General features: G+C 41.1%; 1 protein-coding gene across 1 annotated transcript; it reads right to left on the bottom strand.

Annotated features, from left to right (window-relative positions):
- Positions 1-6851: 6851 nt before the first annotated feature.
- Positions 6852-13731, bottom strand: LOC148185524 (uncharacterized). Its single transcript, XM_088074740.1, has 3 exons — positions 12837-13731; positions 7156-7265; positions 6852-7058 (listed from the first exon to the last, which is right to left on the bottom strand). The coding sequence occupies exons 1-3, from the start codon at positions 12939-12941 to the stop codon at positions 6869-6871; spliced, it is 405 nt and encodes a 134-aa protein (XP_087930866.1). The 5' UTR covers positions 12942-13731; the 3' UTR covers positions 6852-6868.
- Positions 13732-17175: the final 3444 nt, after the last annotated feature.

Below are 17175 nucleotides of genomic sequence, written 5' to 3' on the forward strand. Positions count from 1 at the left end.
CGTCACACTGTACACTGTTGCTCCTACCTTTTGCATGATGATTGATTGATTGATGATGATGATTGTCCACCATGGAAAAGGGACCCTAACTGATTTTTGTTTCTATTGAACACATCACACGCCACTATCATTGTGGGGTCACAGTCATTTCATTAATTTCTGTGAGATCAGGCCGATCAGAGAGCAGGCCGCTCAGTTCGCCGTTTCCATAACAATAAGCCGTCTGAACCCTGTTCACCTCTCAGCGCTGGCTTTTTCCTCAGTGGGACAAAAACAAGCAACAAGTCCATGTTTTGCTGGAAAAAAAGATCACGTTGGAAGTTGACTGCAAAACATTCATTTAACTGCTCTACTCATAACACATACAGGCGTGTCTGCTTTGGTTGTGTAAGTATGTGACACGAAATTAAAGGTCACGCTCTATTTACAGCACACTTGCCATTATTACAAACATAATGTTTGTTTGTTGGACACCTTGGTGCAGGCTATCACGGCAACCCAAAGCAGTTGTTCCACAGCTGGCCATGCAGCTATTATCTGCACCTGCTGCTGATTTCAGGGGTGTTTGGACCATTGTTTTTGGCTTAGTTTGCAGACAGCAAAGAGTAGTATGTGGCGGGTCTCTCGCACAGGCCTGGATTTGGTGGTAAGGTTTTGGGTACAGCTTCTTTGCGTGCCACCACTCTCCATTAAGCCCCTCTGAATGTCTCCGAATCTGTCCTGTTCTGTAAGCTTTAGCCTCGTGGCTGGCATGTTTGACGGATGATTTACTTGGCTGCTGCGCACGCAAACATGCCCCCGGTGTGAACTCGGTTCAGAGGGGTGTTGTTATGCTGCTGAATGAGATTTCTATAGGCACTAACTATTCCCACTAATAGGATTGGGCTCTTGCTTTCAAACTCCTGCAGACAGCTGCTGGTGAAAAGTTCATATAGGGCATGCAGAGAGCAGTTTAAGTGTGGAATAACACTCCTGTGTGTGCATGTGGAAAAATCAGACCACTTTACAGAAAGTAGGTGACTCAGCTTTCACTGTAAAATCTGTTGATTTTACATTTTAAAACATGTAGGAAACCAGCTGCTTTGAAAAGTGTAAGTAAACATAACTATTAGTCTGTTGATGTTTACATCACATCTAATTGTTAAGTTTAAATTTTAATTTTAAGTACTTAATCTTGTGAAATTGTTGCAACTTAAAAGTGAAAAGTTTAATTAAATCAATCTTTCATACTTTCAGCAACTTCAGTAAACCAAGTTTACTGAGCTATATATATTTGTATTCTGCTGGCTGCAAACTATAGTCAGTCATATTTGTATTTTCTTGTTGAGTAAACAGAACCTCATCATTGGCAAAATCCTCTTTGTCATGATCAAGTGAAGTCAGACTACCTTGGTTTATTTCAGTTGCTAACAATTAGAAAAAACAAGGTCATTTCACTTGTCATTTTTAAGTTGTGACAACTTCACAAAACTAAGTAAATACACCTAAATTTCACAATTGCATATAAATTAAACATAAAGTTAGATTTATACTTATATTTACTTTACTTTTTAAGGCAATTAAGATGGTTAAGATCTCAACTTGTCAGATTTTACAGCTTGCTCAACTAAATTAACAGAACCTCTGTGGCGTTGCTGTCACATTTGCGACTTTCCAATAAGAACTGCTTTATGTCTTATCCCATAATTGGTTGATTGAGTTTAGCTCGACGTGACACCAACATGAGAATGAATCCCAGGTCTCAGTATAACATTGTGTACTGTACAGTACGTCCAACTGGAACACAAAACAAACTGGTTGCAACACATCTTACATTGTGTTTAATAGGGGTTATATACATAGGCCTATATCTGACGTGTGCTCTCTGCGTGCACATTTGTGCTTTCAATACACTGATATGTTTATGTGGAAACCTTACAAGCTACTGCCCATTGATATTCGATGATGTGGAGTTTCTGAGGGTGTTTATGAGCAGTCTGACCCGCACTATACGAGACCGCAAAAGGAGATGCTCGGGGGCAGCGCATAATTCGAACAGGAAGGGTTCCATGAATAGAAACCTTCGGAAAGAAATATTGACTTCGTCTGCACGTCAATGACACACAAACATATTACGGAAATGCGTCAGTGGTGCATTTTCAGCAAACATGAGAGTAAATTTCCATAGATGGAGCTGATGCTATAATGGTGCCACACTTGCAATGGTTAACAACGCTTTAGGTGTGTGCATGTGTTCAGCATGCGTAAGCTGAGTGGGCCTTTATCTTTGTTGTGTGACCGTAAAAGCTCTGTTATTGGTTATAAAAGTGCATGCGTCAGTGTGTAAGACCTTAACACTCAGTGGTGTGTGCGGAGGGTTTTTATTTGAGCACAGTTTAGATATACAGTGCACACTACCAGAAAGGCCATATCATTAAGCTGTTTGTTTGAGTGTGTATCAGTTGACATCCGTGTGCGTGTGTATGTATGAGTGTGTGTCGCCCTGTGGCCCAGGTAACAGAGGGATATGTACTTTCTGATAGATTAAAACTTACATAACTCCACATTCCACCCAGCAGGTAAACAAGCACAGGGACTAAGGTCAAAAACAGCGAGGCACGGCTGGCGCATCGACGGAGCCAGACGCTGGAGGCTGCCGAAGCAGATCTGAGCCACAGTGACCCACATGCATACAAACTCAAGCTGTCATTAAAATCTGTATGGCTTAGAAAGCTCAGTAATCAACAAGAACTGTAAGCACCTATTTGCGCAGTCAGTTAATTGCCACTGTAGTACGGTGACAGTCAACAGTGGAGGTCGAGGAATGCTGGAAGAATGTTTGGAAGACTGAAATATGCTGCAAACACGCCAAAAAGCCCAACACGGTTTTACTGTAGTTGAAATATCTTCAGTCACATGCATCTGGTTATGTATTCACTCCTGTACTGTGCAGAATTCATGACTTGCAAATGAAGTCGCTTCTTTATATTCAAAGTCAGCAAATCCAGTGTGTTTTTCATATAATGGAGCAGATAGTATTAGTAGCAAATAGTGTATATTATTTGATACACTTTGGTTGCTTATTTTTGCAGTTAATATAAGTAATTATCCAACACATTCTCATTCCTACATGTCACATGTTGCAGGTTTGTCAGTGGACTTTTGCTTCTACATATTATGAGTTAAGTATCCTTGTGCGTCTGTTGTTTATGCTCCAGGATGCCGCTATGCTGATGTCAACAAATTCACATGGTTCAATGACATGCCACGTGGTTGTGTTACGGAAACAACAGCAGGTTAAAGCGGAGGAGGTAGTAGTAAGGTGCTCTTAAATGTCATTGGCCACCAAATATTTTTGACAGATATTTGGCAGAAGTTGTATCAGTAGGATATATATATATATATATAGTACATATATATATTGCATTTCTACATTTTCTTGAGGAAAAGTCCTGCATACTTCTCCATATACTTCTTCCACCACTGGTCCAACTTTTAAGGACTTTTAAGGACATCGTTTAAACATTATGTGCTTAGTTGCTTTCTTGCCAAGAGATAGATGAGAAGATCCCCACTCTCATGTCTGTGCCTTACATATGAAGTTAATCCAGGAGACACTTAACCTAGTTAAACATAAAGACTAGTTGCAAGGGAAAACAACAAGCCCAGCTCTTTTTGAAAGGTAAAAAAGTGTGTGTGTGTGTGTGTGTGTGTGTGTGTGTGTGTGTGTTTTCTGTTAAAGTAGTTTGTCAGGAACTGTGGCCAGTAAAAGGTTAAATGCCAGAGGTTCGTGCTGAACTTTAAGTAGACAGTTTTTCCTCATTCGGCAATGCAGTGAGTACCGAGAGTTCATAAAAGTCAGGGCTTAAAAAGGAATTTGACAGATGCACACAAAGCCTGCAGTTCAACAGGAGTGAGCATGAAATAATTCTTTTCTTCATTCATTCATTCATAGACAACACGCTAATGGAAAGATAAGATAAGATAAACTTTACTGTACCCTGAGGGGAAACTTGGCTCCGACTCCGGACTACTGCTGTTAAAAGAAACATCAGGGCAGGCTTTAACAGACACAGATGGACAGGTTACATTACAAGGCAACAAGCTGATTACATTCATGTTAAACACACAGATGGTCCTCATGCCTACATCCAAATTTAAGCATTAATCAGAGTGTTAAGGCTTGAATGTATACTGACACAAACCTTGAGGCTCAGAATAGGCTCAGGCACCAATGTTGCTACTTTCGCAGCTCTCCTTCACGGATCCAGAAGCCTCACTAATACATTTAAAGAGATAAGATTAGAGGAATGCATAGGGGAGAAAATACGATTTGGACTCAGGCCAAGACTGGAGGGACAGTACCGTATATGCAGCATGCTCTACCTCTATGGTCAAGGATATACATTTTCTTTGTTCTTTGTTATTAAAGTGAAAATGAAATGAAAAGTCATTTTTGACAAGAAATATGCCTCCATGGTGTTTGGTTAAAACTGTGTGCAAAAAAGGAGAAATTTAAATTTTACATACCTTCCTGCAATTGGTGCACTCTATATAGGTGAAGTTTCTCCCATTCCAGTGTCTCCCATGGGACCTAATGCCAGGAAACATATATATATACATATATTGCAATATATCACAGTTTTTTCAACCTTAAATTATGTCCCAGAAGGAAAGATCTGTTAACATCAGTGCTACTGATGCTGCTGCAGCTTACAAAACAATATAAATAATGCAGATGGAATTAGGTTTATGCATGGTTTTGTTAAAAACCAACATGTGTTTGTATGTGTGTTTTGTAGCTTTTAGGTCACCAGCATTATCATCCCAAATGCAATGAGTCAGATTGGTTGTGTGCTGAGGGCCGCCCTCAATGTTAAACTGCCATGCTCCGCATTATAGGCTTAAGATAATGCCTCATTAGCATCAGTGTCTCACTGACTCCGCTCTGAAACACCATCCTCCTCCACTACAGAGGACCTGTTAGCATCACCGCCAACCAGCAGAGCCAGAGGAAACTGGAGCATGTGACGCACACGAAAAAGGCATGTCACATCACCCGCTGCCCAGAAATGTTGGATGTGTAGCATAGTATGTATGCAATGTGATTTGCAACAAATCTAAAGGTGAAGCACCCTCACAGAAACTTCCAAACTAGCACAGTTTGCTGCTGCATTTTTGAGATTACTGGAGCATCTTATGGGTGTGTTCACATCAAGCATGTTTGGTGTGGTTTGTAAATTCCTGTGTGTTTCTTCCACAGGAGCACAAATTACCTTACACCTTAATGCTGTAGTACATTAGGAGTGCAAACACGATACAGGAAATAACCCAAAATACAGAAACTGTGACCACACACAGTGAGGTGTAATTACTTGCGGAAGTTCTCTTCAAGGATCTCTTTATAACTCTGTGTCTTCGGTGTTGTTTGCTCTTAGGCAGTGAAGGTCAATAAAACACGCAGATGGATACATGGATAAGCTGACAGGTTTTATGTGCATGACTGTATGTGCACATGAAAGTCACCATAACTCCTAATCTTGCTTTGCGTGTTTTGCTTTTTGATTGTGATAAAGAATAGCATGCTTAAAACTCACGACATGCAAAGACAGTGTTTCCTAACATGTAAGTCTCAGAGGCCAACTGTGTGTGATGGATTTGTTTGTATTTTTGTACTGCTTTTCATGAATTTTCAAGAGCTTTTTAAAGTTATAGGGAAAAAAAAGCTTTTCGTGGCAATAGAGAAGATATACCAAAAGCTGGTATGTTAACGCAGCAAAATAACATCACATGATTAAGGAGAAAAAAAAGATCTCTAGCAAATAAGTGCATTTTTCAGAACATGAATTTAGTTTCAGCATTAGTAGTATTTATCTGTCAGAAGGCTGCAGGCTATCAGGATTCCTTTTAAATAACCTGAGGGCGGTAGGTAAATAGCTTGACTCATCCTCTCAACATTTAAAGGTCGTGCAAACTCTGTATATGCAAAGCAGTGTAAAGGTGACACTATTGTTGTCAGAAGCTTTTAGCAAGAATTTCATTGGACTGCAAGCCCAATGTGTGTTCACATGTTCAGCCTGAGGCCTGCAGTGACTCATATAGGTCGACGTGCTTCAATCAGACACAGTAAGGCCTTCCCTGGCTTGTTTTTCTCATCTAAAATAGAAAAGTAAATAAAGTGAGATAAAACTCTACTGAACTGATATTTCTGTTTGACGCTCTTGACGTGTATTTGCTTAAGGGAGCAAATTATGGCATTTCCCAAAATGTCAAACAGTAAGGAAATATAACTACTTAACTGATCTCTGGATTAATAAATTACAGTTTAGCTTTTCAGCCTAGTTGTTAGCTTCCTAGACCTATTTTATCACTTCCTTTAACTATGGTGCCGACCATATGAAAGTTAAAAATATCGACTTCCAAGATGAAATGCCCCCTGAAGTTGGATACCTCACCAACTCTGACAGCAAAATGCTAAAAATCGCTGTTTAGTACATGAACAGTCATGAAAGTTGTAGTAATTTACAATTTACTAGCATTTCTGTCTTATTTGTGTCTCATTAAACCAGTCATAAACACAACGCTGTCTAACTTTTATCTGTGGATGTGCTGCTATAGTGTGCACAAAAGCAGATATGAGGTGTCGTTAGCCATCTTTGTTTTCCGACTTACGTACTGGAACATGGTCGACTCCGGTGCAATGTCATTTCAAGCTCCGACCTCTGACTTCTAACGCAGCACCTTTTTTAAAATCTTTGGCTCTGCCTCCTCAGGTTTAAATCAACCAATGAGATGAGAAACAAAATTCCTGTGGTGCTCTGCAGAACCAGAGTGAGGGGAAGGACCCAGGAGCAAGCACACAGATGTTAGGTGAACAATAAACAAAGCTTTAATGATAATAATGAAGGGAATGAGGGATGGGAAGCCGGGGAGCACATGGCTCAGAGTGGCTGAGGTTTGTCTGTGGTGAGGGAGAGCATGTGGCTGGGGGTGGCTGAGTGCGCAGAGAGTCCGTGAGGGAGGAAGCTGGAGGTGACTGAGTCTGAAGGCGAGGAGCTGGAGCACAGCAAGGAGTAACACTGGAGGAAGCACAGAGACAACATGTGTGAGCACAAAAAATCCAAAAAGTCACTAGGAGCAAGCATACCACTGGTATGGTGGAAAACAATCTGGCACCTGAGAAGAGTGCAGCAGGAGACATATACTGCAGGGAGAGGTGATTGGTAATCAGGCACAGCTGAGGAAGTGTGTGGAGAGCTCCAGTGCCAGGAGGCCACGCCCAACCCCTGCAACACAGGGAGAGTAACAGAAACCAGCCACCCAGCACACAAAACACCACCCCAAAAGCCCCCACAATGCCCCAGGCACCACACCAAGCTCTGACCTCTGACTTCTAACGCAACACCTTTTTTAAAATCAATTTTTTTAAATTTAGAAACACCTTTTTTAAAATCTTTGGCTCTGCCACCTCAGGTTTAAATCAACCAATGAGAGGAGAAACCAAATTCCATCCTTAAAAAGCTTTCAAGCATGACGTAATTGAGTACATGTCATATTTTGCTAAGAACAGAAGCAGGGGAGCATGGGGGAGAGAGATCCTGTCACACAGACAGTGATCTGTTTTGCTAACTCTAAAACAGTAAACTGACATATAATACTGCCTGCATCACTTATTTTCAGCCCACTGGTTATCACACCAGCTCATCAGGGAAACAAATATTAGTTGACTTATGTTTGGCTCTTTTACAACAGTGTTTTCCCCGAGAATTTCCTTTTGCAAAACATGTTTACGAGCTGTGAGAGAGTGTCGGCTGATAAGATGGCATGTGGATCGGCAGGCTGGAGTCTTCCACTCCACTGCCAGCGTGGTAAACAGCAGCAGGAGTGTTTGTGAGCAGTGGGCGGGACCTGGGCTCCACATGCTGTCCAAACACGTGGAGTCTGAGCACCATGGACCAAAAGATACAGTGCTGCAGAGAGTTTCCATTGACGCACACACACAAACTCACATGCATTTACAGGCTCCCTCACTGACAAAAATATGCAGTGTTTTTGTTCTCTTTTGATTTATTTGCCTAACGTTTCCTTTGAAATCTTTTTCACATATTCGTATTTCAAGAGACAGTACAAAGAGTTTGAGCATGATAGGTTGAAAGATGAGTACTGATTACTGCTAATGAAGCGTCAGTGATCATTATGCACTGAATTAGCAGGAGTCACACAGAGCAGGCACAAGCCCAAGACAGCGTTACCACACATCATTCGTAAGGCTCTCAAGCAGACATCTCAAACCCAGAAACCTTTACTGGCAATGAGAATTCAAAAATGACAGATCAAAATGGAAAATGTCCAAACATCAGATATGATGCCAAGCATCCAGGTTTTTGCCTTAAGGCAGATTTCTATCTGAACAAGCATGTTGAAGTGATGGCTGATAAAAGCCAAAAAAGGTTCAGAGAGAATGCATTGAGGCTGATTGACCTGTTGACCTCCATGTAACTCAGAGTGCTGCTGTTGCTCCGGGAGAAAGACACAAAGAGAGTGCAGGCTGTTAACTGATCGAGATAGTCGCTGACCGTACAACTTCTCACTTCCTGCACTTCTCGAACTGCTTTTTGAGAGACAAACAAACCAGATGAGTAAATAATGCAAAGTTACCAAATTTTAGTGCTAATTAGCAAGTGTGAGAATGCTTGCACACTAAACTAAGCTAAACATGGTAAATATTATACTTGCTTAACATTGTAATTGTGAGTATATTGCTGATCCTGGTTGAATGCTGTGTGGTAGTAAGTTATTTAGCTGTGGTATAGATGACAATGGCTGCTTCTATTTATTGTGTCTTTTTTTTTTTTTTTAATGTAATTTATTGTCTTTTCATCAAACAGACAAACAAGCAAACAAAAAAAAACAAAAAAAAAAACAACAACAACAACACAAGCAACACAATCCAGCACAGCACAGCACCGCACAGCGCATACACCTTACTATAGGCAGTCAGGGTCAATGCATTTCTAGCTCAAGTGAATGTGGCATTAGGTTTCTACACAGTATACTCTTTGAATAGAAAATGCGAACCTCCTTTACAAAGTATCTCAGCAATGTTCCGAGGCAGGTAGTCCAGTAAGGGATGCCATGTTTTGTAGAAAACGTTAGAGTTACCCTTAGCAAGGGCACTGACACGTTCCATTGGAAAAAATTTTAAAATCTCTCTGTACCACTGTGTGACGGATGGAGGATGTACTTGAATCCATTGAAGTAGTATGCACCTTCTTGCCACATGGAGAAGTTTACACAATACCATCATCTGACCAGGTAACACAATTGGCCTCACAGAGTGGCCAAACAGAAACAACATGGAGTCAACAGGAATTGGTTGATGAAAAATAGAGTGAAGCTCTGTAGCAACATTTCTCCAAAATCTTTGTATAAGTGGGCATTGCCAGACACAGTGGTAATACGTGCCTACACTGTTTTTACATTTTATACAGAAAGGTGAGATTTGGGGTGAAATTTTATGCAGAAAATGAGGAGTACGTTGGAGTCTGTGTAAAATACGATATTGGTTCTCTCTAAGTCTATTACAAGTAAAGATTTTTTTTGCAGACACAAATGCATTTGACCAAATTTCATCACTAAGCTCAGTCCCCATATCTGCCTCCCAAAGAGACCTAGCACTGTGGGCCGTTTGAGAATTCAATTCCATTAGTGTTGTGTAACAAAGAGAAATAAATTTCTTTTGAGGAATGGTATTCTCGTTAAATTTGAGAAGAAAAATTTCTATTGGGTTAAGGATTGGTAGGTCTCCTGGAAAAGAGAGAGAAGACCGAACATAGTGTCTCATCTGGACAAAACCAAAAAAAATTGCGGAATTCAAACTCTAAATGTTACAAACAAAATGTCATTGTTTTTTACCTCCACTGGGAGCTTACTTAAATCCAAAGATAAGAGACTCAGTAATGAGAAGGACTCACAGCACCAGTTATCCACATGTGGGTCAGGTTGATGTAGGATTGAGTGCAACCACCCTGATATAATACGTATGTGGCAGGCCCAGTAGTAAAATTGTAAATTGGGTAGTGCCTGACCCCCACTGTCATACGGAAGCTGCAGAACCTTCATCTTAAGCCTAGGTTTCTTTCCATGCCATATAAATTTTGACAAACATTTCTCGATCTCATAAAAAGTGGTTTTGTTTATTTTTAGAGGCAACATTTGCATAGGATAGAGTATCCTAGGAAGGATGTTCATTTTTATCAAACTTATCCTGCCTATTAATGACAGCGGGAGGTCAAACCACCTATTCAGATCACTTTTTATCGAATATAAAATATTCTTAAAGTTTAATTTGTACAAGTCTGAAGTAGTTGCCGATACTTGCCTAAATATGTAAAACCTCCAAATGACCACCTGAAAGGAAAATTGGCTGGGGGGTCCCAGCTTTCCCTTTGATTGCCTAGCAGAAGGGCTTCAGATTTATCATAATTAATTTTATAACCAGAAATCTGACCGAATTGGTTAATAATAGAAAGTAAAGTTGGTATGGAGGTTCCTGGTTTTGTAACAAACAATATTACATCGTCAGCATAGAGAGATATTCTATATTCAGTGTTCCCCAGTTTAATTCCTGAAATTTCAGGATGTGTTCTTATAGCCTCCGCCAGTGGTTCCAAAGCCGTCTCATATTGGAGTTGGAGTACCTGTTCTTAACGAAGCCCGTCTGGTCAGATTTTACCAGAATTGGCAACACCTCCTCCAGTCTCCTAGCCAGAATTTTAGACAAAATTTTACAATCTACTCCGAGTAAACTAATCGGTCTGTAAGATGTGCACAAATCTGGGGGTTTATCCTTTTTTAGAATTAGAGAGATATGAGCCATATTAAAAGTTGGAGGAAGTGCTCCACGTATATATGATTCTTTATATACATTTAGCAACGGGCCAACAATTTTTTTGGCCATTTTTTTATAAAAATCAGGCCCAAAGCCATCTGGGCCCGGGGCCTTTCCACTTTTTAAGGATTGTATGGCCTCCAGGACCTCTTGAGTTGTTATTGGTTTACCCAAATCCAAACTTTGTTGTTCTGATAACCCTGGGAGATGAATTTGATTAAAAAAAGATTCACCAGGATTTGCTTTGTCACCGCATTCTGAAGAGTAGAGCTCCTGATAGAACTCTTTCATTATTTTACAGATCATTTTAGATTCGAAATGTAAATTACCTTTTTTGTCTTTGAGAGAGGATATTGCATAAGATCCGCTTTTCCCCTGTGCAAGTCGGGCAAGGAGACGTCCAGGTTTATTTCCAGATTCAAATAATCTATGTTTTGTGTAAAATATTGCCATTTCTATTTTTTGAGTGAGTAATTGGTCTAGAGCGGATCTGGCTGCATCTAATTGTTCAAGTACCAAAGGTGAGGAGGACTGTTTAAAGTCTGTCTCCAAATTGACAATTTGCTGTTCAAGTTCTAATTGTTTAGTAAGAGAGTTCTTCTTCTTTGCAGCAGCAAATGAGATAATGGAGCCTCTTAAAAAAGCTTTGCCCGTCTCCCACAGAGTAGAAGCACTGACGCCTGGTGTATCATTTGTAGACATAAACAGTTCCCATTGGTCTTCTAGATATTTAACAAATACAGAGTCACTCATCAAAGTTGGGTTTAGGCGCCAACGCCTTGATAAAGGATCATAATATGGCGGTAATAATTCCATAATGACTGATGAGTGATCTGAGAAGATGCATGGGTTGATGGAGCATAACTGGGTTCTATCAAGAATTGATCTAGAAACAAACAAAAAATCTATTCTGGAAAAAGAGTGGTGAGGACGGGAATAGAAACTAAAGTCCCTGGAGAGAGGGTTACAGATCTTCCAGGCATCAAAAAGACCAAGGTCATTGCACAAACCGCTAGTAGCTTTTGCCATTTTAGAAGGTGCTTGAGTTTTGGGAGGGTTGTAATCCGTAATAAGTTCAAGACCACAATTAAAATCACCCCCAATTATAGCATGGGTGGGACAAATAGACGAAACCTCGGCCAGAAATTTTGAATAAAATGTGGCCTCATAGGTATTTGGGGCGTATACACTGCCAATTTGAAGTTTTTCTCCATATAAAATCCCAGTAATTACCACAAATCGTCCCTCTTCATCTTTTACAATCCTTTCCAAAACAAAAGGTAGGTTTTTATGAATAAGCATTGCTACACCCCTACTTTTAGAGTTAAGAGAGGAATAGTAAATTTGCCCCACCCAGTCACGCTTTAATTTTGTATGCTCAAGATCAGTTAGGTGAGTTTCCTGTAATAAAGCAATCTGTACTTTGTCTTTTTTAAGCATGGAAAGTACCTTGCGCCTTTTTATAACGTGATTGAGTCCCTTAACATTGAGGGTCAGTATTTTTATTTATTTTTGTTACTCATAATGCAATCATTGACATGATAAAGCAGAGTGCACCATAGTGAAGTAAGAAATAATGAAAAATAAAAATGGACATGACAATCAGCCTTTGATATGAGCTAGCTGTGCTGGAATAAACACTACCATCAAACCCTGATGGCCAGAGAACATTTCCACACGTATCCAACATACAAAAACAAGAAGATATAACAAATATCAATTTAAAAATGTTCAAAACAAAAAGAGCCACCAAATGGGTGGTATAAAGAAGAAAAACCAGGTGTAGCCAGAAGCAGTCTCCGCTCTGCAGGAAAAAAAAACACAATATTCCCCCCAACAAAAACATATTCTGGCTGTCATAGTATTGAAACAAATGTTAGTTCAAATGTTGTGCTACTTGTCACTTTTCTTTTGTCCTCTAATTTGTCCTTTAACTTCAAAGCGGCTTCAAACATGTTGCACTTACATAGCCGTTGCGTCCTGGTGGGTCCTCTGCCTTCGTTTTCTCATCCCAGGGAGTCAACAAAGGCTTGGGCATCTTTTGGGGAGGAAAACTTGTGCACGGTGCCATTGTGGGTCAAGGTGAGCGTGGCAGGAAAGCGCATATTAAAGCGTATGCCTTTCCCGATGAGAGCACGGCATGTATCGTTGAAACCTCGTCTCTTTTCACGCACGGCTGAAGATAAATCCTGGTGAATAAAAATGCGTTCCCCGTCATGCTCCAGCTCTGGTGATGCTTTTACCGCTGCCGTGATCCGCTGTTTGTCGGTGGAGTTGTGGAGCTTGATTATCACTGGGCGAGGACGCGGACCTTGCGGGCCGAGGCTCCGGTGTGCACGATCCATCTTGATGTACGCTATGGCGCTAGGTCTTTTATCCAGGCCGAGGAGCGAGGGCAGCCATGTCTCCAAATTGTCTACGCAACTGGTCAACAGACTGATTTTCTTTTCTGCTTCAGTTAGCCTCTTCGCCATCACCGAGACTTCATCTTCCACGTCGGACACTCTCTGCTCCGTGGCTGTAACGCGTGTCGAGTGGTGTTCCAGCGTGGTGGAAACTTTATCCAAAGTCTCCGAGAATTTCGACAGCTTTTCCTCCATTGCTGCGCTAAAACGCTCAGACACTTTCAAAATCAGTGCCTCAGTGACATCGTTCTCCGTTCACAGGCAGAAAAAGTCTCAGATTAGGATGTAAAATACCATATAGTGTGGTCGCCTGGAGGTAGTACAGGCAGTAGCACTTATTACAGTGTAGCAAGTGCGGCAGCTCAGCGAAAACACGTCTTCTAGCACGCCATGTTCACCCGGAAGTCCTATTGTGTCTTTACAACTTTCCAGGATGTCACGTGCTCACACATACAAATCGAAGCTTAAAGCTTTTACACTAGATGAACAAATATTTATTCTGTACAGTCAGCAGTGATGAGTCAGTTGTTCATTTGAACGTGCATTCATTTCATTGGCTCCCGAGGTGATGAGCTGTCTTCATGTCCAACATGCTCACTACAACATCATCAGAAAACATACAGTAGCATATTGTATATTAGCAGCATTTAAATGAATAAATCAATAAAAATATTGGTTTGTCATATTGGCAGAAAGCAGCATTTTGGCCAATACTGATATTTTATTAGTCAATATCAGCCAATCCCAATGACTTGCAGGTATTATCTTACAGGCCTAACATTTGCAACCTTACCTGCCTTTGCACAATGCTTCGATGTTCATCGTCATGGTGTGTGTCTCGCCAACTTCACATATTTGAAATGTGCTTATGATTCTGCCCCCTCCCCTTCAGCATCATGGTGACCATTGAGTGTGAGTGTTTCCAACCGTTTCTAAGTGCACCATCGGCGTACTCATAGTGCAATGCAAGTTGCCTTATCAGTGGGGAACAAATTTAATTCACTTCAAATAGAAAGTATAAGTGCAGAAGTGTACAATTTGAGATACTGTACATGATCCCCTGATGTTGGTTACGTCTTTATCTCTGATAAGTGTTTGATTTAGGATAATATTTCTAAAATATATGTCAGTATGTTATGTTTTCATGTGGGATCACCAGTGCTGTGTGCTTCTGTCGTCTCTTCTGTGGAGAACCAGAGCTGGCTACAGTACTGTAAGTGGGTCACAGCTCCGCCCTGCTGCTGCGCGGCGAAGTTCAATGAGCTCTGCTGAAACCCTCCTTAGGCTGATTCAGGGAGAAATAATGGGGCCAGCGACTCTCAATCCCCTCAAGAGCCGCAGCACAGCACGGCAGCAAGCTGGCAGGGAGGCCCAGTGGAGCACAGGGTGGATGAGATTGCCAAAGGAGCAACTATTCGCTCTTTAAGACCCTAATCTACACTGCATACCACACATGCTGTTCTAATATACTGTACAGCGGGTGCATCGGGTCCATAGCGTACATAGGGGGAATTGCCGTGTAAAGTTCAATTTCACATGGTTATTTCTAGGCCTTGGTTACGGGTTTAATTCCCAGTGCAGCTACTCTTCCAGTTTCATGACTGCAGATGACCTGTTTATCTAACCAATTCAGCGTGAAAGAATTTGATTGTTGCTCACATGATAAAAGTATGCAGAAAAACTGATCAGTATGTAATAAAATTTGACCGTCTTTATGCGTTCCCCTTTGAAAAGCGATGCTTGCCACCTGATTTCACTGGAATTTGGAAATTTCCTGATCTTCAAAGACTTCTAGGCACAAGAAATGTCACAAGTTCGAAACAATCAAGCCTCCAAATCGCATGATGATGACGCAGATTGCATGGCACCGCTATCGCAGCCATGATGAATTCTTTCTTGCTTGTCTGCGTGCGTGTGCAAGCATGTGATTGTGAATGTGATTCTAAATTTGGGAATAATTGAGGGCATCCAGGAATAGACCAGATAGACACACACACACACAATTACTTCAAAGGAGCATCCTGTAAACTGTATTTTAGGAGGCTTTAACTGTTGTTGCACAGGCTTGAACAATTCACTTCCCTGACACACTTTATTTAGCAAGCTGTCCTTCATGTTAAGAAAGACAACCAGCAGCAACAAAAGCATCATGCAACAAAGACTTCTGGTTTCATGTCCTGCTCCTGCGGTTTGTCTCTGGAGCAGAAATGTGCCCATACAGATTTCGTTAAAGAAAAAAGGGGAAGAAAAAATGCTGTTTTTCAGACAGGCAGTCAGAACAGAGAGGGGTGAGGAACATTGTGTCCCTCCTGGTGGCATGGTGGTGGGTTCTTATGTAAGACTGGTTTCTGCCTGGCAGCAGAGCAGAGCCCCACTGACAGTGTCATACTGCTAATTAATACACAGCAGCTAGAGGTGTGCCCTCCGTGGCCGCTTGTGTGTGTGTGTTTATTTTGTGTCTGCACTGGAGAGTTAGAAACATGATGCCCGCAAAGAATACTAAAGCAACTGCATCATAACTACATGTGGGATGCTGTATTTTTTATAAATATAGTGCTCTGTGTTTCAAAGAGTGAGACCCAGGGTGACTAATTAAACTGATAAACAGTATGTAGAATGAGAGGAGTAGCCTGAAACCTGCTCACTTTTCCCTCCATTTGCAAACAAGGCCGTCAAAGTGTCAGCTGGTTCCTATTTTCACATTTTCTTTGTCTCTTTTCTCCCCTTGCCATGTACTTGCTCCCTTGTCATCCCAGAGTCTGCCACCTGCTGTGCAGTAACTCCAAAGCTCCTGCCATTCCCCATCACCTGACCTCCGCCGCCCACCTGCCAAAATGTAGCATAAATGTTGGCCCACTTCCATTCATTTTCATCCAGATCTTCTATTGTGCGTCTGCTTTGGTGGTAAAGCCATTTTCTCTGTCTGTGGGTTTGGCTTGTTACAACCAGTGTTGTGCATAAACACGCTTAAAGAGCACGTGTCCATTGAACATGCTATAAACTTGCACGTGAGTGTTGCTCACTCTTACAGCAATTTAAGACACCGGTTTTGCGCAGGCTGTGCCTATGCATTGCTCAAAAGTTTTCCAACAAAAAGTAATGCACCACAGTTCATACATATCCCACGTAAAGATGAAACCTGACCACAGTAATTTTGCAGTAAGGACATAGAGTAATTCGTGGGATACCGTTGTATGAAGATATTGTGTTTAACAGCATTGATTTAAGGCACGCAGCATGCCAACACCACCATAGCCAATACTTCAGACAAAGCCACTATTGGTATTGCTGAATCCAGTTCATATGGATATTTGAGGAACTTTTAAGAAGAAATCAGTAAAGAGTCCAACAAGAAAAAAAAACCCACATTTATATGCAAATTGTGCCTGTGAGGTCTGAAAAAAAGTACAAACATCTGACAAGTCTTCTGTATAGATCAGTCTTAAATATCTGCAAATAAAAAATGATCACAAAATCATATAATCGCACTCACCATGGACAGAAAAAGTCAGAAACCTAAAAAAATTTGAATTAAAATTATCTGTGTGTTTGTGTGTGTGTGTGTGTGTGTGTGTGTGTGTGTGTGTGTGTGAGTGAAATGAAGTGACCCTATAAGCCTCTATGTCTTATTTCAACCTGTAATAAGTAACATAAAGATAACAAAATGTACTCTCGTCTATGGAAATTATACCTATATCTCAAAATGTGCATGTGAAATAAGATAAGAGCATGGTATAGAAACACAATGTCCCTGTGTGACAGCTGCATGTGAGTGTGTGGCCCATAGAAACAGGTGAAATGTGTTGTTTACCCCGTGCTTTGAACCTGCTGACCTCCAGACTCTGACTGCGCAGTCCATTCTGGAGACGCATGGCTTGGCAGGAAGTCATTGGCTCTGTA

The sequence above is a fragment of the Plectropomus leopardus genome, chromosome 24, assembly GCF_026936395.1.
Source record: "Plectropomus leopardus strain MGB_pleo_1.0 chromosome 24, ASM2693639v1, whole genome shotgun sequence".
NCBI lineage: Eukaryota > Metazoa > Chordata > Actinopteri > Perciformes > Serranidae > Plectropomus > Plectropomus leopardus.